Source organism: Acomys russatus, chromosome X, assembly GCF_903995435.1.
Source record: "Acomys russatus chromosome X, mAcoRus1.1, whole genome shotgun sequence".
NCBI lineage: Eukaryota > Metazoa > Chordata > Mammalia > Rodentia > Muridae > Acomys > Acomys russatus.
The window spans coordinates 89,858,178-89,885,627 of NC_067169.1; the positions used below are offsets into that span (position 1 = coordinate 89,858,178).

The 27,450-nt window shown below is 39.9% G+C and overlaps 1 protein-coding gene across 1 annotated transcript in view; it reads right to left on the bottom strand.

The window, feature by feature from the left end:
* Dock11 (dedicator of cytokinesis 11) overlaps positions 1 to 27,450 on the bottom strand; it is a 188,596-nt gene that overhangs the window by 104,407 nt on the left and 56,739 nt on the right. The window contains exons 5-12 of the mRNA XM_051141591.1: positions 27,344 to 27,413; positions 26,913 to 27,008; positions 12,681 to 12,815; positions 9,985 to 10,162; positions 9,521 to 9,600; positions 8,302 to 8,385; positions 4,346 to 4,486; positions 2,974 to 3,186 (exon numbers count right to left, since the gene is read on the bottom strand). Of these exons, the coding sequence (XP_050997548.1) occupies positions 2,974 to 3,186; positions 4,346 to 4,486; positions 8,302 to 8,385; positions 9,521 to 9,600; positions 9,985 to 10,162; positions 12,681 to 12,815; positions 26,913 to 27,008; positions 27,344 to 27,413 (997 nt within the window). The remainder of the gene's footprint in view (positions 1 to 2,973; positions 3,187 to 4,345; positions 4,487 to 8,301; positions 8,386 to 9,520; positions 9,601 to 9,984; positions 10,163 to 12,680; positions 12,816 to 26,912; positions 27,009 to 27,343; positions 27,414 to 27,450) is intronic.

Sequence of the window (27,450 nt, forward strand, 5' to 3'; positions counted from 1 at the left end):
ATTAAAAACTTTGGTGCTGTCAGTGTAAAAGAAGGAAGCAAAAGCTCTAGAACTTGCCTAAAGGGCACAAATGCAGATCCAGACAAAGTCACATATCTCTTTTTGAATATATTTGGAATAACTACGCCATCCTTTGTCTTTCCAAATAAGAAATCCTCTACATACTGTGTCAGTGGATTTTTTTCTCTCTTGAAGGAACATCAAATGAACGTCAATAGAATAATTCATCATTGGGTCTTTACCAACATTTTATTTTCCTATTTGGTGTATTACTAAGTTTGTTAAATATTGCTTTCTCTTTTTCAAAGCATTTCAAACACATTATCTCATTAGTTCCAAATGGAAGCTTCTGAGATTGACAGAACATAATAGAAAACAGTGCGAGGGGTTAGCAGTGTCCCCTCCCCCACCAAATCAAAGAGCTTGTAGAAAGCCTGGGTGATGGATTCCCAAGCAGCAAGTATGAGCAAAAATGGAACAAGGTGCTTAAAATATGGGTGAGGAGTTAAACAGCCTGGGTTCATCTTCTGGCTTGGCCATTTATCAATTTAGGTAATTCACATCTTTTCTAAATCTCAGATTTCGATTTCTAACCCATGAAATGACATACTGAGCATAATAGTGTCATTGGAAACTTCTTATATGGATTAAATGAAGTAACAAACATTAAGTGTCTGGTTACCACTACGGTGCACCATCAAATTGTATCAAGGAGCCAGGCACAATGGGGCATACCTGTAATCCCAGCACTCAGGGAGGCAGAGGCAGGCGGATCCTTGTGAGTTCAACTCCAGCCTGGTCTACAAAGTGAGTCCATGATAGCCAAGGCTACACAGAGAAACCCTGTCTTGAAAAATCAACAAACCAACCAAACAAACAAAACAAAAACAAAAAAACTGAATCAAGGTCAGAAAACTTGGTTTCTGGCATTGCCGGAAACGTGCTGCTTGATCTGTGAGCTGGGCTAATAGATCTGAGCTGGGCTAACAGACCATCCCAGCTGGCCCCACAGAAGGTTTGCTCAGCACTGGACCTTGCATGCTGTCCTTTTTATTTTAATTGCTTTTATTTTTCAAGAAGGTAGGAGACAATCTATTCGAAACCAAATATGAGCAACCGAGGCCTGGTAACATAGATTCAGGTTACCCAAAATTTCCATGCTCCAATATAGTAAAAGCGTTGTGAAGCTTTTATAGAAATGAAACAATGGAATTAATAAATCAAGGCACTTTTCAAATCTGTTGGTGGAGTCATCAGGTAGGTGGATTATAGCAAAGTAAGAGAATCTCGGCAGAGGCTTTAGATGCTGTCCAGTGACATTCTTAGCCTTTTGGTTAGTGGAAACAGTGCTCTATTAACACAGTCCAAAAAGTTTCACCTGCAACATTCAGGTTATCCGTGTCTATAGTGGTTTCCCATTTGCATTTATTTGGCCCACTGTGGTTTCTTTGCTCTTCTAAACGTTTCTTTTTCAATTTTTCTTCCCTTTCTATTATTTGGCATTTCCTCTCCCCTTATTTCCCTCCCCTCCCATTCCTTCCATCTTACCTGACTTCCTCCATTCCTCCCTTCTTCCTTCCTTCCTTCCACTCACCCATCTTGCTATGTTAGTTAAGCTGGCCTGGATTTCCCAGGCTCAAGAGATCCCAAGTAGCTGATATATACTATCATGCCCAATAACATCAAATTCATGCTAAATAACTTATGCATAACTATGCCTAGCTATCTGTTTGCTGTATATTATTCCATTTTATTTTTCTGATTTTTCTTTAAAAATTTTTTTATTTTATTATAATCTATTCACATTACATTCTGATTGTTATCCCCTTGTTCTTATCTCCCTGTTCCCACCCCTTCCCGCATCCGCCCTATTCCCCTCCCCTAGACCTCTGACAGAAGGGGACCTCCTTCTCCACCATCTGACCATAGCCTATCAGGTCAGGATAGCCTGCTTCCTGTTCCTCTGTGTGGCCACAGGGCCATCCCCACCAAGGAGAAGTGATCAAATCAGAGGCACCTGAGTTCCTGTCAGAGACAGTCCCCACTCTCCTCCCTCATGCAAACATAGATATAAAGGTGCTAGTTATATACATGTTTAAAGGCTTTCCAGAGGCTCAGATATATATATGTACACACACACACACACACACACACACACACACACACACACACACACATACATACAGTGAGGCGACCGTGAAGAAGACTTCACCCTGGGCTTCCAGAATGACCCAAGTCATAATGCCAAGGAACTGATAGGCTCTTTCTAAAGGGGATTCTTGGCATCAGCCACTGTGGAGGGGCATTACTAGCGGGAAACTACAGTTCCCTCCTTTTGCTTTTTCAAGAACCAGTTTTAAAAGTTATGCTCCTTATACAGGGGGAGGAGGCCTCTCTCAGTCACAGTCATAGGGGAGGGGAGTAAGGGGAAAGTGGGAGGGAGGGAAGAATGGGAGAAATACAAGGGATGGGATAACCATTGAGATGTAATATGAATTAATTAATAAAAACATAGTTTTTTTAAAAAGTTATGCTCCTGCTTATAAGGGGCATGAGAATGTAAGGTCAGTTTTTCTTCAAAGAATAAACATTTTTGCCACCCATTGCCACACTTAGAATAGCACACCAATGTGTGTGTGCATGCGTGTGTGTGTGTGTGTGTGCTTGCGGTCACGTATGTGTGGCTGGCTCTATATTTGCATCGTATTTTACAAAACATTCCCACTGAATTTCATATCACGGTTCCACTTAAAATGCCACTCTGAAAAAAAATGCCACTCTGCCAACATGCTATTGACATGTTCATTGCTTTCCACTTTTCATTGCCAGTCTCAGTCAGCAAAAGACCATCTGTAACCAGATATTCGGAGAGGTGGAATGCTGTAAGAAAATTGCCTGGAACCACGAAGTAAGGCAAAGACGCTTCTCTTTCTTGTTCTGAATGTGCTGCCACAGCTAATGACCAACACTTACTTGCTTTATGTAGCATAACTGCGACTCGGCAATTCCATGGACCAGAGACTCTGGTGAATAGCCCTTTGCACTCCCATCATTGGCCAGTAGGGTAGAGGTGCCCCACAGCATTTCCCGTACAGAGGGCGGGTTCAGGTCCACATGAAAGTCGGCTGAAATTTTACAATTATTCTTTACATCAAATAAGGCAAGGTTGATGAAAAAGGGCTCGACCTAGGAATGAAGACAGTTGACATTTTAAAACTTAGACCTTAGAAGGCAAATCAAAAAATGAGGTTGTTTTTCTTTAAGTTTATTATGTTACTTTCTCAGTTTATTATTTAGTTAAAAGTGTACTATTGTTTTGCATAGAATAACAGGAAAGGCATTCAGAAATGGAAAATTTTGTTTTTAATTTTGTTAGGTATAAACTCCCAGGTTGTGAATTCACAAAAATTAAAGTTATATTTTAAAGATGAGTAGAATTCAAAAGTTTCATCTAAAGAAAAATTCATCTATGAATAAAACTTAAATATCTATACATTTACTGTCATGACTCCAAAAACAATGCTAACATTATAGATTATTTTTTTAATCCTTCTGGCATACTACAATGTACTAGACTTTATATTTCATAAGCATTAATATGAGTCAACAGCAAATTGTCCAAAAAAATGCTCTGCCCCATCAGCAAATTTGGAAGACATGATTCCTCTCTACAGATGGCATTTGAAAGGTGGTCACAAAGAGAAATTTCATGCCAGATGGCATAAAGATTAACCCTTTACAGCAGGAAACTGTTCTGGTATATTTTAGGTACTTTGAGAAAGAATCAATCATTACTTGATATTTTTGAAACTAGAAATCATAAATAAAGATGAAAATCAAATAGTCTCTTTGAGGGTTTGACATTTGCAGCGGCAAGGATTTCTGACTGTGTCAACTCATGATTCCTAATATTTACACAGACCAAAAGTGAATTTCATTCTACAGAGCAGTGAGAGAGCCTGGGAGATGGCACAGCAACTGTGCCTCATCAGGGCTTGGGGGCACTAATTTATTGCTATGAACCAATTTTCCAAAGGAAATCTTATTTCTTAGTCAAATCCAGTGCGAGGGGGATTTTTTCCAGGTTGGGGAGACATGCCAATCCTGAACAAAAAAGGATATTTTCCATCTGCTACTCAGAGTAGGTAAGACTTGCAGGAATCCTCTCAAGATGAGAAAGCATTGTATTTTGGCCCAAGAAAGAGGTGAAATTCTTCATGCCAAATTTATCATAATACACAACACTGGAATTTTTGTCCCACCAGTTAGTCCTAAATTGTAAAACAAGAAAAGTATTTCTTTAATAGGCTGGATCCAAGGCAGTTGAATGAAAGGTCATACATACATTTGTGGGTGGTCCTTTCACGTTGTCTCCAATGTGACCCAAGATATTGAAAGTTAAATCATGGCAATTCACCAGGAAACGCTTGTTGCACTTTTCTTCAAATGGCTTTACATCCGGCTCAATCCCTGAAAAGTCCAACCTCTGCAAAACAGATAGTATGTCATTGAAAAAGACAGGATTCATAGTAACATGATTTATATTCATTCGGATCAGTATATTGGAGATGGCAGCAGAATCCAATAGCTCTGTCCAGGCTTCAGTCAAGATTTTCCAGGAGCCTTTACAGCAACTTTCAAGCACTGACAAGAGAAGTTCTGGAAGAATCTGACCTAAGGCAATGAGCACTTCAGAAACCCACACCCTTGCCTACAAAACCCTACGCTACACTGCATGACTCCAGGACTCTCATTCCCCACATTTGTGACCTTGTCTTTCACTGTTTTTGCCTTTCACTGCCACTTTACTGCTCCAAATTGCACATGCCTCTTGGTTATTTTTCGAATATATCCAGCACCTCTCTCACCACAGGGTCTTTGTGTTTGCTGTTCTATGAGGAAGCCTGGCCCAGAAAGCTGTGTGGCTTGCTCTCTTATTTCACTTGTCTCTCTAATCAATTTTCACTTCCCCAACTATCTGTAAACAAAAAATGCATACAGCATGACAGTCTAAATGTCCTTCCTCATATTTATCTAACATTATTTTTCAGTATGTATTTAGCTGGGGTTTTTTTCCTTCCTCTTCTTTACAAAATATATCGTCAATGGTGACAGAATTTGTTTTCCTCACAAGCTTTTCAGGAGGTCAGACTGACAGGGATAGGTTTGAAAGCCTACAAGAGTAACATAGTGCTGTCAGACACAGGAGATCACATGGACACTGATGTCGTCATACAGATGAATGATAGTTTGAGGGGAAGAGTGAGTGGAAATGAGTCAGGGGTGATTAGTAGGCGGCTGGGAACCTAATAGAGGTCTGGGTCGGGGAGAAGGATTCAGAAGTCACTAGTATCTAGGGTGAGATGAGGGGCAACCCAGGCTGGAACCCTGGGGGTCACCTACATTTAAACGATGAACAGAGAGGAGTTTCTGCCTAGAGGCAGATAAACCAGCTCAGCTTGGAACAAAACTGGGGGATGTGCCCTAACTGCCACAAAAGATACATTTTTTAATGAATACTTGTATTTCAAGATAAATACAATTTTTAAACAAAAGATACTGGGAGTCAGTTCCTCTGAGGAGGGTAGGCATCTGTGTCTCCTCAGAGAAGCCTCTAGAAACTCCTCCAACTCCCAAGGCTCCCACAGACTAAGCCCCTCTGTTTACTTGCAAACAGGAAGCCACATGTAGATTATGGTTCACCTTATACTTTCACTAGGGCCATAGGCATGGGTAGGGGAGAAATGACTCAAAAGGAATTTGGTCAGAAATTACTGCCAAAAAGGAACAGTCAAGCCAAGAAATATATATATATATATATATATATATATATATACGACTCTTCTCAGTTACCTTAGCATCCTGGAGACTCTTAGGTAATTATGGCTGCTTTGACCCAATCTGTGTCTCTAACAGAATCCCTCTTTATAGGGCCTAACATGTAAAATGTGTGGCTTTCCACTCTGAGTCTACTTATCCACAAAAATAATGCAAGTGTGGGACTAGGCAGCTCCTTTTCTAACACTTACCTTTGGAGCCAGCGGAGGCAAGCCATGGCCATGGAGATCAATTCTAATTTCTGCCCACTAATCTGTTCTCTTTTCTGTCTTACTCACAAAGCAGAATGTGAAAAGTATCAGGGCCAAAGCACCCCAGCCTCCAAATCCTCCCTTTCCTAAGGCCCCCAAGTATAAACGTTGAGATGGATGGATGGTTCAGTTTGGTCCATACCCCATGAGTCAAAATAGCATTTCATTATCTCCTAAGTCCCAGGCAAAAATCTTCTCTCTCTGCATTGAAATGGAAGCAGAAATGGAAGCTGGAGTTACGGGACAGCACTCTGCCTTTCCTACTTAACATGGCATAGTCTGTGCTGAGCTGACCTTCCACAAGCAACGCTAAATTCAGTGTGTTTGTGCCTAAAGATTTATCACAGTTGTGGGTTTTCTCTTATTGTAGCCCACCAATAAACACAAAATCAGTTCAGTTTCATGGCCACAAAAACACTACACCACAAGTTTTTAAAGATACTTGGTTTCGTTTCAACCACCATCAATTGCCTCCTTTGTGCTCAGTCAAAGAGCCTGGCATGCCCAATTACAGCCAATTCTCTGAGGGCAAGCAAAGGCTCAGTCATGCTTGCAGCAAGTACATTTATGAATGAGTATCCCAGAGCAGCCATCTCGGAAACTCACTATTCTATTTTTTATTACATTTATTTACTTACTGCGTGTCAGTGTCCATTCCATGTCCATGTGTCCGTGTCCGTGTCCGTGTGTGTGTGTGTGTGTGTGTGTGTGTGTGTGTGTGTGTGTGTACACAACAAGCAGCACATGCATGAAGGTCAGAGGACAATTTTCTAGAGTTCTCTTCTATCTTTAAATGGCTTCCAGGAATTTAAGTCATCAGGCGTGGTAGCAAGCACCTTTACTAACTGGACCATCGCACCAGCATGTATGTATGCTTGGTTTTTTTTTTTTTTTTTTTGGTTTGTGTGTGTGTGTGTGTGTGTGTGTGTGTGTGTTTCACATAATTGACATTAAAACAATACATAAAAGTGCTATGAGTAAAATAGAAATTGTTTTGAAAAAACAATTCACTGGCACTAGGACCACTGGGTAAAGTGCCTATTGTGCACATATGAGTACCTGAGTTGGGAGCCTCAAAAAAGTCTGGCACAAAACTGTATACCCATAAGCCCAGAGCTGGAGGAAGGCATGGAGATAGGGGACAGGTGGATCCCAGGGTTTAGCTAAAACAGTAGCTCCAGGTTCAGTGAGAGATCCACTTCAATGTAGGAGGTGGAGACTGATAGGGAAGATGCTGTAAGTTAAATCCCAGGCCCCACAGCTGCACAGAAAGGTTCTCACACACCCTCCTTCTCATGCATGTATATGCCACATACACACCACACACCATCAAGTTTACATGGTAATTTTATTAATGCAGGAATTATACATAAACACTTTTTCAATTTCAAGCCACATTTAAAATTCAATTAGAGAACTCTATGAAGCATAAAAAAGAAATAATGAAATCAGTTTTCCTCCAATTATTTTATATTTTCCTAATATGTTTTTACTGAGCTAAAACCTGCTAGGCTCATGTAATACTTTTTTTTTTTTTTTAATTTAAAACAAAATCAAGATGGCTCAGCGGGTATAGGCACTTCCATGCAAGCCTGTAAACCTAAGTTCAATCCCCAGCACCCATTTAGGGGTGGCATATCTGCCTATACAAATAACACACACACACACACACACACACACACACACACACGTAATAATAACACCAACAATAATAAACTGTTCAAAAGAGGTTTCATATAGAAAAGGTGGAAAGAAGATGAAAATTTCACTCCCTAAATAATCTCATGAAATATTCATAATTAGGAAAACTATAATAGTTGCATTCTACACACTTTTCCTGGTCTTTATACCAATATCAAATGGAAAAAAATCCGTATATTCCATGAAATTCTGTACTCTTTATATTGCAGATATTCACTGCCACGAGATCACAGCTGTACTTAATGGATTCAGAGAGCACTGAAATCATCATTAGGCATTATTTAATTTATCCATGGTGAGCAGCAAGATGAAAGGATCTAAGAGGCTGAGAAAAAGATATATACATTCTGTCCCATGCTATTGACAGCCCTCTTAAGTGAGGAATCAGTCAAAGTGCATGTTTAAAGTGAGTAAGACAAATCTAAAACAATCTGCTTTCCCCACTAGTGGCCAAAAATCAATAATTTCAACATTTCTCTCAAGTTTATTTGAGTAAGAAATAGATCAATACCTGAACCTCTGAGTCGAAAGAAAAGAGATTCTGTCTTCCATCTCCTCTACTGAGTTTGTTCAGCTGTTCTGTTTCTCTGCCATACTAAAATTTAAAAATACATAACATTGCTACATTTCCATCAGAACAGTGCTAAATACCAGTTAACTATGCTGTTTATACAGATCACCAACACAATACGCCATTCTTTGTTTCCATGTATGTAATATGGGTAAACAAATGCTTGATTGGCTGAGGAATGCATCACCATCATTCAGAGTCATCATAAGATACAGATCTGATTGTTATACATTTCCACGAGACCAAAAATAGTCTACATTTTGTACTCAGTGTTAAAAAAAAAAAGTCCCAAAGACTTTGGATGCAAACAAGAAATGAAAGAGAAAATGCCATATTTGGGATCTCCATAGTGCTGGTCACGAATTATTGCATACAATTCTGATCCTATTGTCTTAGGGAAAATAATGCACTGTACAGTCTGGCATGAATAAAAATACAATAAAGATTTAACTAAATTCCACAAAATCATAGAAAGCTCAGGACCATGGTGTTATGAGTACATTTGCAATATTTTTTAAATGTTTTTAAATTTTTAAGAGAGGGGCGATTTAAAAGAGAGAAACAAAACTAAGTTTGTATCACTAGTCCATGGAAATGAATAAAGTAAAAATGTAAGTAGGCTCAACAAACATTCAAAGGAATAAGCGCTTTGCAACATTTAATTTTTTATAACATGGAGCACAGAGCAAATATATACCCTAAGACACACATGGCAATAACTATCTACGTTCAAAATTTGTTCAGCTCAAACTCCACACAAAAAGGTTCAGTAAAATAATAGCTCTTCACCAAAGTCTTTATCTGAGTAAATTATTCACATAATTTACATAAGAAATTAGCATGTGTCATAGGACTGAATACCATTTGCATGAGCTGTATCATTAATCAGCTGAAAGAATACTTATTTAATGATATATAAAAATCGATTGAAAAAAATGGATAAAATTGTTAAAGGTTACAAAAGCTTAGAAGTATTTTTTTGGTGTCTAGAAAAAAAGAAAAAAGATTTTTCCATACTGAGAAGTGGACACTTCCAAGTCCATCATTTAGAATGCATCTTTTTTTTTTTTTTTTTCCTAAAGGAAGCCCAGCTCTCCTATCTTACTAGCTTGCACTGCACTATGTCAATGGAAGGCAGGCTGTCATAAGAAACATATACCTTCATCAGCTCCGGATGCATGCTCCTTTCCAAACTGGCCATGATGTTTTCGGCTTTTCCTTGGCTGCTAGTTTCATCATCTGCAAATTCATTAAAAGCAGATGTTCCAAACCATACAGAGACCATTACTAATCACGGAGGAGTACGAGCCTCTCCCCCGCCCCACCCTTGCCCACTAGATTTATGGCAAAGAATTGTGATTACGAAAGTACAGGGGAAAATTTAAATGGACTTTTGAAAATCTGCCACGAATTTCTTATCCATTTCAGCATTGGTTGTATTTTAAGCGTCAGGTCCCATATGCAGTGCCAACTCTTTTAAAAGGCTATCCTGAAATCACTCCTCATAAAGAAGCACGTTGGCCTTCGATATTAAAGGTCTATCTTCAGCAAGCACAAAAGATGTTTCCTATATACAAAAAATAGGGTTTTACCTCAAGAGCGAATCACTGCAAAAATCCTTACCTTGTATTGTTTCCACTGTCTCCTTTTTCTCTTGCACTAAACTGTCAGTATTGATCTGAATAATCTTCTTCAACGTTATCAACCATTCCTCCATTTCCTGCTCCGTTTCAGCCGCCAGATAATGGCTATACTTATCTAACATCTTGAGTTCAAAAGCATGACGGCGCATTTTGGGGCACTAGAGAAAGGGGGAGGGAAAACACCTGGTCAATTGGACTAGCTACCCTTTTAATATTAATTAATTACATTCATTTATTTACTTTGATCTCGGCTCAGCCTAAATGTACACCATCACTTTCACCAACTCATTGGTGCTTTCAATAAGGTATAGACACTCCCAGACCATAACAAACCTATCTTTGGTGCTCCTCCGAGGCCTGAACCGAACGGAATGAGGACAAAGTCAGCATGAATCGTTTAAGGCCTTTGGTAGCCCTCACACTTACATTACCAAACTACTGCCAGTAAAACAAAAGTGAATTTTGTTATGTTCACTTGAAATTTTTTCCTTGCTCTATTTATAGATTTTCAAAACTAGCTGTTAGAAGCAAGCTAAAAATGTGACCTGAAACAAATACAATGTTTCCTTTATATTTCCTCATTAACACAGACATATTATTCTCCTCACCATGAACAGTATCAAATATGTCACTAGGGTCAAAGAGGGCCATAACTGTCTCACATAAAATTTGTGATTCTAAGTAAAATATGTAAAATGGTCCATACCGAATATTACAATAAAAAGGAAAAGAAAAACCCTATCCTGTCCTCATGCCTAATAACACATCCGTTTCTTTTACCACCTACTCTGACAAAAGAAGAGGCATACTGGCCCCCTCTCTAGCGCCTCAGCAATCATTTTAAGAAAGGTCCATAAATCAATACTTCCCCATTGCGCAGTCATTATTCAAGAAGAAACCATCCAAGTTCAAAGCATAGAAAAGAATGAAATTAAGCCAGCAGTGCAAGTCATAAAGATTTATGCATTTGAAAATACTAGAGAGAGGCAATCATAAATAGATGGGTGTGGGAACGACAGAAAGAAAAGGTCACTGGATTCGGGCTGATTGAGAAAAGCCAGAAATCATGTGTGCCTATCTTTTCTTGAAGTAAAACTTAAATGTATGATTATTATGGGCTGGGGCTGATGCTCAGAGGGCAAGCACTTGCCAGGTGTACTCAAGACTGGAAGTTCCAGCCTCAAGACTGTGTGCACAAAACCAAACCAAATAAAAAGCATATTGAATTTACACAAACGGTTACAGTTCCTTTTTTTTTTTTCCCCTCATTCAAACCTCTTATTGGTAGGGTACGTGGATCTTATTATTCCAATATTACAGTTTTGAAAAATAAAGATTCAGATAAATTGAAGTTATTGAACCAATCATCACTGTCTCTCCATCAGCTCAACACTCCTATTTGAATTGCCGTGTTGTGGCACCTAATAAGGCCTCCTCTCGCAGTCAATTAACTTACTATTCAAATATTTTCTCCGTCTTCTCTTTCCCACCTGACCTTCATCTATAGCTCCAGGAATCCAAATCAATAAACATTTACTAACTCCCTAAGGTGTGCACAGCCTTATTAATTATTATAGGAGGCCCAGAAAGGAGTGAAAGAGTGGTTTTGCAATACAAGCCCCAAAAGGAACAAAACACAATTTAAAGTGTGATTTCAATAAAGGAAACAGCCAAAAAGGTAGCCCAGGGGATATGAACCTGGTTTCGAGGGGTAGACAAGAGAGTTAGGAAGGAAACAGAAAACACTTTAAGGTTGAAATGGAATTGGAACTGAGTTTTAGAAAATAAGGGTAATTTAATGAGGGCCTTGCATCAAAATAAAACATGGATTAAGGATATTGCCTAACATGCACAATTCCCAGTATCGCAAAAAGAAATAAGAAACAAGGACGCCAGAAACATGCCTTAACTCCATGGAATACGCAGCTTATGAACAGAACACAGATTTACACAGGGGTGCAAAGGAATGAAGTACACAACAGGCTAAGGGCAAATCCCCATGGCCTTGAATTCCATGGTAAGAGCTTTAGATTTTCTTGTAAGCCTGGATCCAAATGTTTTGAAAAGGCAAGTGAAGAAGGATGCACTCCATGTCTCAGAAAGATGGGCTCAAGTAAAACAGCAACTGGAAGGCAGGAAAGCAAGACTTGGGGATAGAGAGATGGCTCAGTGTTTAGGAGTATCTACTGTTCATACAGAAGACCTGAGTCCAGTTCTCAGCACCCACTTTAGGCAGGGGATAACTGTCTGTAACACCAGCTTCAAGGGAATCCAGTGCCCTCTTCTGGCCTCCACAGGGACCTGCGGTCATGTGCACACACCCACATGCACAAGTACACATAATAAAAATGTTTTTTAAAAGCCCATCTTAAAACAAAAGGAGAAGGCAGAACTCTAGGGCAGGCAGTATACAAGGGATACTCAGAGAAGAATTAGGTTAAATTAAAAGAAAGTACGAATCAACAAGTACTTTGGAGTCAGTCTCAAATGGATTTGGTGGAATGAATACTGGTACTGAATGCAAGTGGCATACTGAAAAGACTCAGAGATTTCTAATACAGGTGTCTGGTGCAAGGAGATGCTATCAACCAAGAGGGAAAGAAGGCTTCGGTTTTGATGAGCTCATCAACAACCTGCTTGGAAGAAGACAAAGAATGATAACTTCAATAACCTTACCTGAACAACATCAATGCAGGCATCCAAGTAGATGCAACCTTTAGACTCTTTGGAATTTTTCTCATCTTTATAAGAATTGAGAATATATGAACCATCAGGAAGTTGAGTCAAGTAAAAATACCGTCTCTTGAACACCTATAATGAGAAATGCAGCAAAGATCCACATGAAACATATACTCATAGCAGTAGGACTGTTTACTTGAACTAAAAACCGTCAATGTTTTGCCAGCTACCATATCTGAACAATAGTCAGTCAATGCCCAGATTTTGTTAGGAATCAGGTTTCTGGGCTAGTGAGAGGGCTCAGCAGGTTAAGGTCCTTGACACTAAGCTTGTTGACCTGAGGTTGATTCCCAAGACTCAAATCGTAGGAGAGAGCCAACTCCTGAAAATTGTCTTCTGACCTCCACACATGCACTGTGGCAACTATGTACATATGTGTGTGTCTATATATATATACACATATATACATATATACATATATATATAGACACACACATATATGTGTGTATGTATATGTGTGTATATATATGTATATATATACTCAAGCACATCATGCATGTGTGCGTGTGCGCGCGTGCACAACCCCCCCCCCCGCGACACACACACACTGTGTTTCTTTGTTCCTTACTTCTTTAAAGACAGTATGAATTCAAATCATTTACCCTCAGATAATCAAATATATGGAGGATGATGACTATTTAACAGTTTAAGATGTATAAAAGCACTTAAATCACTGGCTTCTTCGCCCAACATCCTTTCCACCTAACTGCAAGCCACAACTGGATCTTTTCCAATGTTGTTTTATCACCACAAATCCAAGTATTAGAAGGCATTGTATTTGCATCACCTTTGTATCATATGACACTTACAGTGGAGCAGGGAGCTTGCTCTTGAACACTCCACTTACAGCTTCCTCCCAGGGAAGCAGAGACTCATGGGTTACCTTGCCAGTTGTTTGATGCCCTCGGTGCTGAAGTTTGAGTCAATAGGCCCAAGAGAACTGGGCCATGTGATCAGAGATGGGGTTGGTCTTTTGCTACAACTCACAGCAAAGCCACCAAGAATGAGAGAAAAGAACAAGACTACCTGAATTCCTTCATGTTGTTCCTTTATTTCTCCCTCAAAACACTCCCATTGAGCCCAATGAATAGAGTGAGCAGAGAGGATTAGGAATGCTATAATAATGTTTGTGTGCTTTTCTTCAATAGATCACAAACTATAGGCTGTGTCAAGCATTTGTCACTGTGAAGAGTAAAACTTATGCCAGTCATAATTCCCCAGGATGGTGCACCTAAAACCACTCCAGAATGTGAATAGTTAACAAACACAGAAAAACAGACTCCAAGTAATTATTAAGGAAACACATGCCTATGTGTAATGCCTTCCTCCCAGAGGCTGGCTTTAAGAGTTAATCTTGCCATTTGCAATCACCCATCTGATGCTCCAATGTGATCTGTGATCTGATATTTAAAGGACTTTAATCATGAAAAGAGCATTATGTGACCCAACTGTTCCTGCCAACTACTTAAAACTTCTGGCAAAGCATGTTGAAATACCGACTATTTGTTTCTCCATAGCATGAACAAGCAAAATTATACAGATGTGCTGTGTACTATTTCATTTTAGAAAAAAAAGAGCAGTGAAATAATAATAATCCTTACAGACATTTTGGACTTGTTTAAGTGCCATCTATTTGTGAATGAATACAAAAACAAAGCAGTAGGAGGAACCCCTTAGCAAGTCACACTGAGAAATGCTGCAGCTTCTATTTCAGGTAGTAGCCATATGGACTAGGTGGTATCAACAGCAGGAAGACCAAGCAGAAAACAGCTTGTTTTTTAGTGCCTCAAGGAAATGCTCCTTTATTGAATCTCAGAAATACAGAAAGTGTGCCTGTATGTGCATTTATGTCTTTCACATATTTCTATACAAGTCAAATAGCCTTTAGCTAAAGTGCTTGGAGCCAGAGAAGTAGTTGTGGTTACATCCTTAATCCAAAAACCTGAAATCAGTGAGTTTAGGATTTTTCAGATTGGTGGTACTCAAGGACTTCGTATATATGGATACATATTTGATATGTATAATTATAATATAATAACTATACCGCTATATATGTAACACACTGTATATAATATATAATTAACACATATTTATGTTTATGGAAAGAAATCTCTATTAATATGCAAGAAAATGTTGAGCAAAAATGACTACCATAGCCGGGCTGGCTGGCACATGCCTATAATGCCAGTACTCAGGAAGCAGAAGGGTCAGGAGTTTAAGGCCTTCCTTGGCTACACAATGAGTCCAAAGCCCGTCTGGGCTATGACATCCTGTCCCAAAAACAAACAACGAAAGCAGTGAAAATATTTTTTATATTTATGGATTTTTCATGACAGTGGTTAACATCTCTTAAGAAAACGATGGAACCAGAGAACCTAAAATTACATATTGAGCTTATTTTAAATGAGTAATTTACTGAGCATTGAGACTTTGTGAAAATATGACATTTTTAAAGTTATGACAATATTACATGAAAAAAACTAGAATATATCTTCTAGCCAAAATTAGTATGATTAAAAAACTGCAACCCAATTAAAATTTTAATTGTAACCAAATCTAAAACTCAAGGTGTATAGATTTAGTGATGCATCTGGCTGAATCGGCTTGCAGAGCCCACAGTCAATCATAAAGAGAGGCCAGAGAAGGAAAGACACAGAGCAAAACATTTGTGGCCCAGAGTCAAATTACAGTCTGCACAAATGCTTTCACGTACAGCTGTCTCACCAAGCAGACATGCTGCAGCAGCCACCACTTCCAAGATTAACAAAGATGTAAAATGATAGGAAACCACTCCCTGTTACATGGCAATTACACCTCATGGTGACACTGTGGGTAGTTCACAGATCAACGAGAGCATTTGCCTAAAAGAGTACTTGGAAGGAGCAGATGTCTCAAAGTTTTAGGATCCCCACCCTCATCCAGGATCCACTGTGACAAGGTCCTTGAGGCCGCTTCTTTTAGTCTCCTCATTTGCAACACAGATGGACCAGACTGGATATCTAGGTCATTATGTCAGACTCTACAGTCATTCACTGATCATGAAAAAATTACACATTAGCTTTCCTAGTGAGTTATCCCCATACACACACAAACACACGGCCATACATTAGAAGTTCACTGAACAAGTTATCCATTAGCTTTTCTAGGCTGACAGTTACACTTCCCATACACACTCACATGTGAGATGGCCATCCATCAGAAACAGAATGCTTGCACAGCGAGAAATTGTTTTATTTACTTTTTTTGAAATGGAGGTCTCACTGCATTGCTCAGGGTGACCTCTTACTCATGGTTCAATTGATCCTCCTGCCTCAGATACCAGAGTAGCTGTGACTACGTAGGTGTGACACTGTGTGTGTAGTTTGGAATGACTTTAAAGTCATCAATGCATAGAAATCAGTTTGTAAACAAACAACAGATCAGGAGATGTCTATGATCTCTTCTCATTCTAAAAGTCAATGATTATCTGGTTTTTTTTTTTAATTAATTTTAAATGGTTGTTTATGTGTATGGGTGTTTTGCCTCCATGCATGTATGTGCACCACTTGCATGCCTAGAGACCTCACAGGCCAACAGAGGACATCAGATCCCCCGGGACTGGAGTTTCAGATGGTTGTGAGCAGCCACACGGGTGCTGGTCATGAAGCCTGCATCCTCTGTAAGGCCACCAAGTGCTTTTCACCTCTGAGCCATCTCTCTAGCACCACTATAGGTTAGGTTTTGACTTCTGGGCTGTTTGTAGGTCCCCTTTTCCAAAGAAGAAAGGAACACCCTAAATCACACCTACAGAACCAGGAAGAAATCAGAAGCATGGCATTTTCAAACTGTAGGACACAGGTAAAGATTGTTGAATATTTCAGAAAGAAGAGAGATGTTCAACTAAGAATTCTACATCATAGCTCTCACTGAAAGGCCTCCAGTCCTCCGAAATCAATAGTGAATTATTTGACCGTTACCTGAAGCTATATATCCGCCCACCTCTTACCACCTAACAGAGGGGATGCGAAGAAATTTAAGTTCACAGTGGTCACTACTTAAACCGGAGTCCAAATCCTATGACATCCACAAAGAGAGTCTTTCCCATGCTCTGCAATGGCTTCTCACTAACATTACAACAAAATCTAAGCTGTGGGAGGGTGCAGAGGAGAGGGAGGGAGGGGGCTGGCCAGAGAGAAAGCAGCAGCTCTGCACTGCTACTGCATAATCAGGTGAGCACAAATAACAATGTAAGTTTCCACAATAAAGAAACGATAAATGGGAGCGTATGTTCAAGCTAACTTAAACATGATAAAGTGAATGTGTGTTTCCAAAACCTCACAATGACCGTTAATTCATCAGCTACTGCCAGCATGTAGTTTGTATGTTTGTATGGAATAGTTCAAATGGCCAGGTATGATGCCACACACTGTAAGGCAAGCACTTGGGAGCTTGTGATGTGGAGGTTGGAGGATCAAGAGCTTGATAGTAGTCCTAGCTACCTGAGACACTGTCTCAAAAAAAAAAAAAAAAACAAAAAACCACCAAAATAATAGTAATAATAAAAATAAAAGTTAAATAAAATTTCTGCCATACTTCAGAACATGGTATAGCCTCAGGTTTCTCCCTCCTCCCCTCCCCCTGGCCCTCGTGTGTGTGTGTGTGTGTGTGTGTGTGTGTGTGTGTTCAAATGCTCTCCATCTTCTTCGTCTTTTTTTTTTTTTTTTTGAGGCAGGCTCTCTCAGTGAACCTGACTTGGCTGGCTTAACTGACCAGCAAGCACCATGGTCCTCTGCCTTCCTAATGCTGTGATCACAAGCACAGCGGCACTTGGCTTCTATACATTGGTTCTAGGGGATCGAATGCCACTCTTCCTGCTGAAGGGCAGCGCTTTACCCACAGAGCCATCTTCTGAGCCTGCACCTGTGCATCTAATCATATTTCTCCAGCAACAGCGGTTTATGTGCCATTGCTCAAGAACCCCAAGGGAACTCCTTTGTCTTTTGTCTTCCTGCTCGCAGCCTGGGGTCCCCTTGCCTGAATGCTCACACAATCCCCTCTCTACTTCCTTTCAGGACTGTACTTGAGCCTCATCTCCTTGGACTGGCTTTCTATAAGTACCTGTAAACATTGTAGCACTATTCTACAGTGTGAGCCGCTGTCTCCAAACCTACCTCATTTATCTATCTCTTCTTAAATTTTCATCATTTCTTTCTAGACTATTAAGGTCATCTACTGCTTTAAGTCCATAATAATGCATATAAGTCATTAAAGTTTTGCAAAGAGGGAAAAAAAGAACCATTCATCCTGCACTATCTTATGAGTGGTTTCAGTTCATAGAGCAGTTTCTGTGCAATACCCACATCCTCTCATCTTCCTTGCCATTCTTTTTCCCTTAGAAAGTTAACACAGACTACAGTTCCCCATCTTACTTAATGAGACCTATGGATCCTGTAGCATGGTCTATTCAGGAGAGTGAAACAGACAGCAAGGTAGAAGAACTAATTGTCAGGGATCAGGTAATGCCAGGTCTTTTCAAGGCCCTGAGACGTTGGGATGGTAACCTTTTGAACCTCTTCTGGACCAGGAGCAAAGGCTGTTTGCCACTCAATTGCATCAAAGATAGAAAACAAGAAAAAAAAAGGTAGAGTACATCCTACCTTGCCTTCCAATTAGGAAAACCTTCTATCATTTTATATAACACATCACAAGGGTGTTTATCCATGTGTGTTACCTAGAGTGTGGATACTTCCTCTACAGTGTATGAACCAGAAATCCTAAGAAGGAATGCACTGAAGGACAAGACACAGGGGGGGGGGGCAGCAGCCATGTAAAAATGAGGCAGGGGATCTAATTAACTGATATATTAAACTAAACAGAATGGTAGGGGTAGCACTAAAGAGGAGAAAGCAGGATCCTAGCACTCATGAGACAGAGGTGGGAGGATTAGAGGTTCAGGACCAGCCTGGGGCTGCATGGTAAAACTATGGTCTCCTAGGAAAGCGAGGGAGCAAGAGCCATGCTGTGTCTCTGAGCTGTTCTACGCAAAGGTGAAAGAAGCGGTAAGAAGAAAACACAAGATCGACTTACACTCCGTTAGACAAGAATGTCAAGACATCTGTCTTTCTGGAGAGCCCCTTCCAGAAGGTGGGCAACCTATCCCTCATCTCTCCCCAGATCATTTTTCACTCCTACCACGTTTTAATAGATTTCACAATTCCACACTATGGGAATCTGGACAAAAACCACTTTTCCTTTTTTCTTGACTAGCTTTATCACAGCTGAGCACTGGAGATTTTTAAAAAATGAATTTGAAACAAGCCATAAAGAGGATAGCTACAATCTCCCTATCGTTGTGGTCATATTATTTTCTCAGACAAGGATGGCCTTGCTCAACTTCCTTTGGTCCTTCTTTCCTATTTCTTCCTCCTCCTCGTTTGCTTCCTCCTCCCTCTCCATCTTTTGTTTTGTTTGTTTGTTTGGTTGGTTGTTTTTAAGACAGAGTCTCACTCTATAGCCCAGACTAGCCTCAATCTCAAGGTGATATTCCTTCTCCAATCTCCCAAGTACTTGGCTACCAGCAAGAACCTGCAAACCCAACTTTTTTCTTACTTAAAATTTTGATGGTATCCTGTTGCTTGCATAATCAGGCTTACATGTCAGATCCTGGCCTCTCATAATCTACATAATATTAACTAATAACGACTGGTGTGCTTTCTGCTTGACTGTCTCTGACTAAGTGCCTTGCCTATGTCAGTTAAAGCTCTTAAACAAGTATCTTCATCTCCACATCACAAAAGAGAACCGGAGGCATGAAGTATACAGGGGAGCCAATCAAGTTAACCTAGAGTGGCTACCAGACCCCATCTAGCATGTGCTCTTTCTATGCTGCATCCACACTTCTTTGCCTTTGGAACTCCCTTCCTTTAAGGCTTGGCTATCTCAGATTCCATGCTCATGGAGTTGGTATCGGGGCAACCATTAAATAACCAATTATTTTTATTATATGTCTCACACATACCCCTAAGGGCCACAGGTGATACTTCTCCCTACCTTCCAGAGTACTAATACTATGTACTAATAAAGTATTCCTTGTATATTTGATGAAGAATTTGATGATTCCTAGGAGTATATGGCATATAGAAATCACCTAATACGTGGGTTGTGAGCAGTAGTCACCAAATGAGGGGAAAGAAAGTAGAAAAACAAATTATTGAGAGACACTGCCTATGATAAAGAAATATTAACCCATTCTGTTTCCTGGAAGATGCAGTCTAGTAGATTGCAGCATACAAATGGAGCAACCAATCAAAATAGATCTTAACCTGCTCTTGTTCTAATACACACAGTGACCTTGAGCTCCTCTGTTTTCTTGGATGAAATCCTCTTTTGATTTGCTGCTCTCCTCCTACCAAGAAGAGAACACTCCTCAAATAGTCAAACAGTAATAAGGACTTCTAGACTCTAGACGTATAACAAATGGCTCTCTTTTGTAGGGGAAAAAAAAAAGGAAAGGGCACCAGAAATGAGTCAGACATCAGGCAGTTGAACTTGCAACCCCGATAACACAGCAAGGCACTTCAACATTTAATTGCTGAGAATGGGGAGTAGAAAGCCTGAGGAATGTGATCAAACTGAGCCAAGAAGATGCACAAAGGTGGGTGTCCCAAGGGTTAGCCAAGAATGTGCAACTCTTTCAAACTAAAAACCACCCTCAAGAGCAAGGTTTTTTCCCCCTTTATTCCATATATCACTATGTGCCTTAGGAAAAACAGTTCTAAATACCAGGGGAAGGTCATGCCTGATAGGACAGCTATCTAGTCCACATTAATTTTCTCAGTGATAAGGAACAAGTTGGAAAGCAGATGTCTCTAGCAGCTACTTAGGAAAGAGAATGCAACCCAACACGCTCCTCTTAGGACTGCAGTTTCTTCCCAAGTGGTGATGTATTATTCTCTGCGATTGTCTTCAGCTTCTCTCCAGTCCCTTCCCAGGAATTGGAATGGGGTAGTAAAGTGGTTTCTCACTAAACAGGAAGCACAGACTGAGGAAACTGCTCACTGTAATAAAGCTTGTCCCGTCTTCATATAACTGCTAACAACAAGGCAATTTACAAGTGCTGGATTTAAAAAAAAAAAAAAAAAAAAAAAAAAAGGTCACTGTGTCCAGACAACAATCAGCGCTTTTGCCTTTGCAAGAGCTGCATGAGGCCAGCATCTTCTTCAGGGAGAGGAAATGCTTGGGCACCGTGACTCTGAGGAGTGACTGTGTCTCCCTGCAACACTAGATACATCATTAGCTGCTCCCCCACTGCCTGAATGTCTCAGTGATACTTTGTTGGTGGATAATGAGGTTGCCCAGGAAGCACTTTGGGGAAGATAATGACAATTGCAGTGAATAGTACTGACTATAGCTTAACTGCTCTGGGCTAATGGGGGGAGAGCAATACATTGGGGAAAATATAATTTTTATTCCAGCATCAAGAATTCAGCATAGTCCATGTGCCCTTCTTTTCTATAGAGTCCAGCACTATCAACTTGAATGCTGTGGCAGTCACCACAGGAGGTTTAATTTTTTTTTTAAGTAGTCCAGGCATAATTTACATTGGCTGTGCTGTTGATAGTGCATAACACTGCATGGTTGCTTTCTCAAATGATCACATAAATTGATAGTCTTCTGATTCTTTTTGTAAATCAACTGGACTATGCTGGGCAACTTCTGTTCCTTTTTTTTTTTTTTTTTTCATTTTACTTTTACATCGTCACTCATAAGTCTAGTTTTTTCTTTCCTTGCTCTTTGACTATCTTGCTCGTGACAGCTCAAAGGCCTAGGAGATTCAGACTTGCTTCTCAAAAAAAAAAAAAAAAAAAAAAGAAAGAAAGAAAGAAAGAAAGAAAGAAAGAAAAGAAAAAGAAAAGGAAAGACGAAGTTCCTGTGTATAATTTCAGCCATCTTCAAGGACTGCTTCTACCCAGCACTCTAGGTTTGGGTGTCTGTGAAATCATTTCACTGTGTATCCCACCCAGGCTGGCTTGAACTCTCCACCTGCCACCATCTCACAAGCGCTGGGATTAAAGGCCTATGCCACTAGGCCCAACTACTGAAGCAGACTTTTTTTTTTAATTCAGATTTTTTTGGTTTGTATGTTTTGAAATGAATTTTTAAACGCTTCTGAATACATAACTGACTTGAAGAAGCACACCTGTCAGCCACAAGGGGATATGCAAGCTGGTGTCAAGCCACAGCCCATCACAGAGACTCAGACAGTGTACAAAGAAAGAAGCTTGGCTTCTGTGGGCTGTTATTTGCCAACGAGTAATGATTAATATCTAGGCCTCCTGCAGCAGCTTCCTGGCTACTGGGAGTTAGCAAGGCCTCTCACAGCATGAATTTGCTGAAAAGAGAAGATTTTTCTGGGGGGGGGTCACTTCTGTGAGCCCAGGCACTGTGGTGCTGGTTGCTTCTCACCAGCTGCACCCAGGATAGACCTGCCTCAAGAACAGGGGAAATGACTCATCTTCCCATTGGCTTATGAGATTAATTAGCAGTCTTGATTTGGAAGATTTGTGTACTAGGAAGAAACGGAACATTTCCTTCCAGCATACCTCTAGCTCTGTCAGCCTTTGGCTTTCCTTGTAGCTCTTCCCGTCCTGACTGCAAGAGCTGGGCTGGCTACTCTCCTGGCCTGTGGGTACTTAGCATCTCTGAACCAATGCAGACTTCCAAAGAACTTCTCAGCCTGTGTCAGGGCATCGAAGGTTGCAAGGCCAATGCCCTCCTTGTGCTGTGCTTCACAGACCTGGACTGTTGCTTTAGCAACTGCCAGACCACCACCATTCCTAGCCCTTTGCTACACAGCCTTGTAGCCCCTCTGTTCACAGTGAATGAGAGCAGAGTAAAACTCTAAGGGCGCTAGCCCAGGAATGTTGAAGTATGCAATGGGACAATAATGAAAATACTTTAGTCTATATTGAACAAAGAAAGTTTGGCAAACTCTCTCAGAAAGTTCTAGCTGATCCTTCCTCTCATGACTATTCCAGTTTTGGCAGATCCCCAAATATAATAGTACTGCTTTGGTTTAAGAGGTGAAAGCGGAGAGCTTGGGACATAAGCCTAATTTGCAAAATTGCAAATAGAGATCCCCAACCCATAGTGGATGAGGATAGGGACAAATGAATTCTATAAGCAGAAATAAGTCTCAAACCTCAGCGTGTTCTTTATGTTTCCAAATGACTCTGTTCAAAGCTATGTAGCCTCACATGGCCAATTTGGTTTCTTTCTTTTAACTTCCTCTGTCTATTGTTTTTATTGAGGTTTTAAGAAGAAACAATAGGCTGGCAGTGCAACTCATTTGGTTGAGCTCATACCTAGCATGTATGAAGCCCTGGGCTCCATCCCTGGAGGAGATGGAGCAGACATTCAAGTTCATCCTCAGCTACATAACAAGTTGGGATACCTGAGATTCTATCTCAAAAGTAAAAGACGGAAGGGAAAAAAAATAAAATGAAAATTGTATTCTATAAGGGGTCCGGGGGCGGGGGGAAGGCAGGAAGAAAGAATAGAGGAAGGAAAACGGAAGGAGAGGAAGGGAAGGAGAGTGAGGATAAAGAGACCAGAGAGAAGAAAGATAGTTAAAAATGTGAGCAGCTCGAATAAAAAGAGATAAAGCAAAGAACCTAGCTCACCAGGACAAGGCAACAGAGCAGCTGGAGAAAAGGAGCAGCTGGCCTCTTCACCTCGCCCATATGGTCACCAGGTGACCTCAGACCTACTTACTATCCACTCCACGGATTTATGGCTCTTCCCTGACACCTCTGTAAGTGTGGGAGTTTTCAATTCAGAGATAGATGACAGCCAAGCTTGAACAATCAATCTTCGGCTGGCTGTATTAGTTTCCTAGTACTATAATAAATTACTTCAAACTTGGTGGCTTAAAACAACCCAGTTTTACTATGTTACAGTTCTGTAGGTTATACTGGTCTCCCAGAATAAAGCCTATGTAGGGGAGGGTCCATTTACACACCTTTGTTTTCATTTTACCTTCAAGAGGATGCTCAGTGTCTTTGGGCTTGGACTCCTTTCTCCTCCGTCTTCAAAGTAAGCCTCATAGCATCTCTCTATAACCCTGCTACTGCTCACATCTTTCCCTCCAACTCCCTTTCCTGCCTCCCTCCCTCTTCCACAGATCAGGAGCTTTGTGCTTATTCTGGGCCTGCCTGGATAATTCAAAATGGTCTCCCTACTGGCTTATTAGCAGCTTGAATTCCCTTTTGTAATGTAAGCAAACATTTACAGGTTCCAGGGGTTAGGACACAGACATCTTTGGGGATTCATTAGTCTTGCCACCACATCGCTGTGTGTTTTAAAAATTATAAAGGAAAGTATAAGCCATGTACTCCTTTTTTTTTTTTTTTTTTTTGAGACAGGGTTTCTCTGTGTAGCCTTGGCTGTCCTGGACTCGCTTTGTAAACCAGGCTGGCCTTGAACTCACAGCGACCCACCTGCCTCTGCCTCCCTGAGTGCTGGGATCACAGGAGTGCGCCACCACACTTGGCTCCATGAACTCTCTTATAGGCAACTGGAGGGTTGTTGTTTTTTTAACCTAAAACAATGTCTTCTTGAGAAGTTGAAAAGTTGTCAGCAAAGCAAATTGTTCTTCAATGGTATTTGAGAAATAATTTAAAACAGCCTTCTGGTGAACTGCTTAGTAAGTATTAATTTCTTACTGTCTTATGAATCCAGCTTGCCATACAGCATATTTCCTTAGTACTGTGCTAAACGTAAGGTGAAGGTAAAACAGCTCAATATTTGAGAATGTTATGGGAGGGGAAGGGAGTTCAATCTATGGCATACAAGAGCATATAGTCAGATGAGGGCAATAATCTCTATAGCTCAGCACAGCTGGCAACCATTAAGCATGTATTTAAAGATTATTTCAAATGTTCCCAAACACACACACACACACACACACACTCATGCCATGTTGATGAATATTTAGGCTGGTTCATGTGCCAAATATCCTGATCTACTCAATGTTATTATACATATATTGAAAGTTTACACTGTAACTCATAAATATGTGCGGTATGTACCCTTTTTTTTGTTACATACTTTTTAAAAAGAATAAAAACCCTAGAACCATTTCCTGACAATGGACACAGAGTTGTAACTCCCTCACACGTGCTTCTGCACCTGATGACTCTGATAGAACATGGCAGATAATAAGGATGGCAGGATGCTGGCCAAGAGAACAGACCTGCATCAGCTCAAATCATACTTCTCTTAATAAATTCTATATAGCATCTTCACAATACACCCAATGTTTATGATTATGTGTGACAAGGACGTAGAATAAGATAAATTACATATCTGTAAAAAATTAAGGATACAGCCTATAATTTTAAGTGTTTTTCATCTCAGCATATTAGATTTAATTTATTAATAGATTATTAAATAGTAGATATGCTGTTCATTCAGGACTTCATTTGTATTGCTGAAATAACAAAAATGTTTATGTGAGAAAAAATCATATTTCTGAAAACTTGGGGTGTGTTTCTTTATTTCTTGTATGTGTGTTATATACATGCATGTGCACATGTATGTTCTGGTGTATTCACCTGTGCATTCACATGCAGAGGCTAGAGGTCAACATTTATCATTTTCCCCTCATATTCTGAGACAGTCTCTCAGTAAAGCTGGAGCTCATTGCTTCATTTAACTTGCTGGTCTGTAAGCCCCTGTGATCCATCTGTCCCACATCCCAAGGGTTGTGATTACAGATGAATGCAATGTTACCCAGCTATTTTGTTTATATGGATATTGGGGATCTGAACTCAAGCCCTCACATTTGCACAGCAAGCACTAAGCACCCCCATGTTTGCATAGCAGGCTCCCACTAAACCATATCCCCAGCCTGGGAGCTCTGTTTAGCCATTGGGGTTCGCTGTGCCTAATTTGCTGGTTCTGGAAACTAAGAAGAAGAATGCCTATTTCATGGGGTTGCCATGCAGATTAATTTCAGAATATAAAAATGAGATAGATACAAAGTAACCCTGGTATGTTGTTTAAAATACACTGAGCCTCCAGTAAATGGATTCTCTTATCTCATATGTGAAAAAAAATCCCATGCTCTGATGTAACAAATACATAGGAAACATCTTACAACTTGGATTCATTAACTTAGGGGCTAGGAAATGAAAGTGAGAACAGGAGGACATAGCCACTAAAGGGAAAAGCAGCAGGCAAAATATTAAGATAGAATTTGAGTATTCCTTTGGTAGACTTGTATGGTTTCTACTTTCAGGCTATTTGAAAGCTAGAATGACCTTCAATACTTAATGGACCTGTGAGTCATCCTCAGTAAACCACATGAGATTATATTGAATATCTGAAAGAGCAGTTATATTGAGTATCATGGAAGAACTTGTTCCTCTGCTGAGAATCTTCTAGAAGCCCATTTGTTCTTCCTCTTAATTTTAATGTCTCATAAACAAAAGCCAAGCTCATGCCACCCAAGACATCCAAGGCTCAAAATGGTACTTTGTCCCTTTCAGTGTTCTTGGGTTTGTCTTCCACAAGTCTCTTCCACGACTTTACCATCTGGTCAAACTACTACCCTCTCTAACTAGGCTCTGAGCACCTAAGTCACTCGGTTTCTGTAGGAGTTAATGCGGTGGTATGTCTCTAATATAATTTTGAAGATACTGGACACAAGGGACTTCCCATCTTAGATATCAATATATTTCCCCAGTCACTAGTATTTAAAAAGTGTCAAATCCATTCATTAAATCCATTTCCACATAGGAACCTCTGATGCCTGTTTTTGCAAAGCTATTTTCTTCATTCAAATGACAACTTCTTTCTTAAGCTTCCTTATTCAGACTATAAGAATTTCATTACATGTATTTAAAAAGTTAACATTTCTAAACTTGTTCTGAGGCTGAAGTTTTAAAAATATGCATCTGTTAAGATTCTTCCATTAAAGTTTTTTTTTTTTTTTTGGTAGGGGAACAAATGAGAACAAAGTTTAATGACATATGTTTTTTTTTAAAAACCCACAATGAAACCTATTATTCTGCACACTAACTTGAAACAAAGGATTTCATGAGGGTTCATTCAAAACTAAACACTTCTCCGGATGCATTATGCATGCCAATATACTTCATATGACAGAATACTATGGCTACTACGTACCTTCATGGTTACTGTGATGGTGCTATTTACATTAGCTTTATGCAACCAACCTTGTTTTATCACACCACCCTTCTGAGAACATAAAGAAGATGAATCCTGAAATAGAATGAAAGCCATCAGTAAAATAGCAATCATCCAACCATTTATTTAGTCAACATTTAGAAGACACAGAACAGGCCCTGTTCCCATTTCCTAATTAAACATAAAGTTATCACTGTCCATAAATATTTAAAATATTGACCATAGAATGAAAGGCCCAGTGATATAAACACAGTGGACACTCAATAGTTACTAAAGTATAACCTTTTTTTTTTTATTAAAAACTATTTATTGGTTAGAAAGCTGGTCACAAATACTCATAGCCACTTGTTCCTGTATCTTTCATCTTTCCTTAACGAATTCCCTTTCATCAGAAGTGACCCAGTTATTACCTCATCTTTCTCACAGTCTTCATCAATCTCAAACACATGATTAGGGATCTTTTCTGGTCTCAGAGACTTGCTGAAAACACAAGGAAATTATTTTAGACACTGAACAA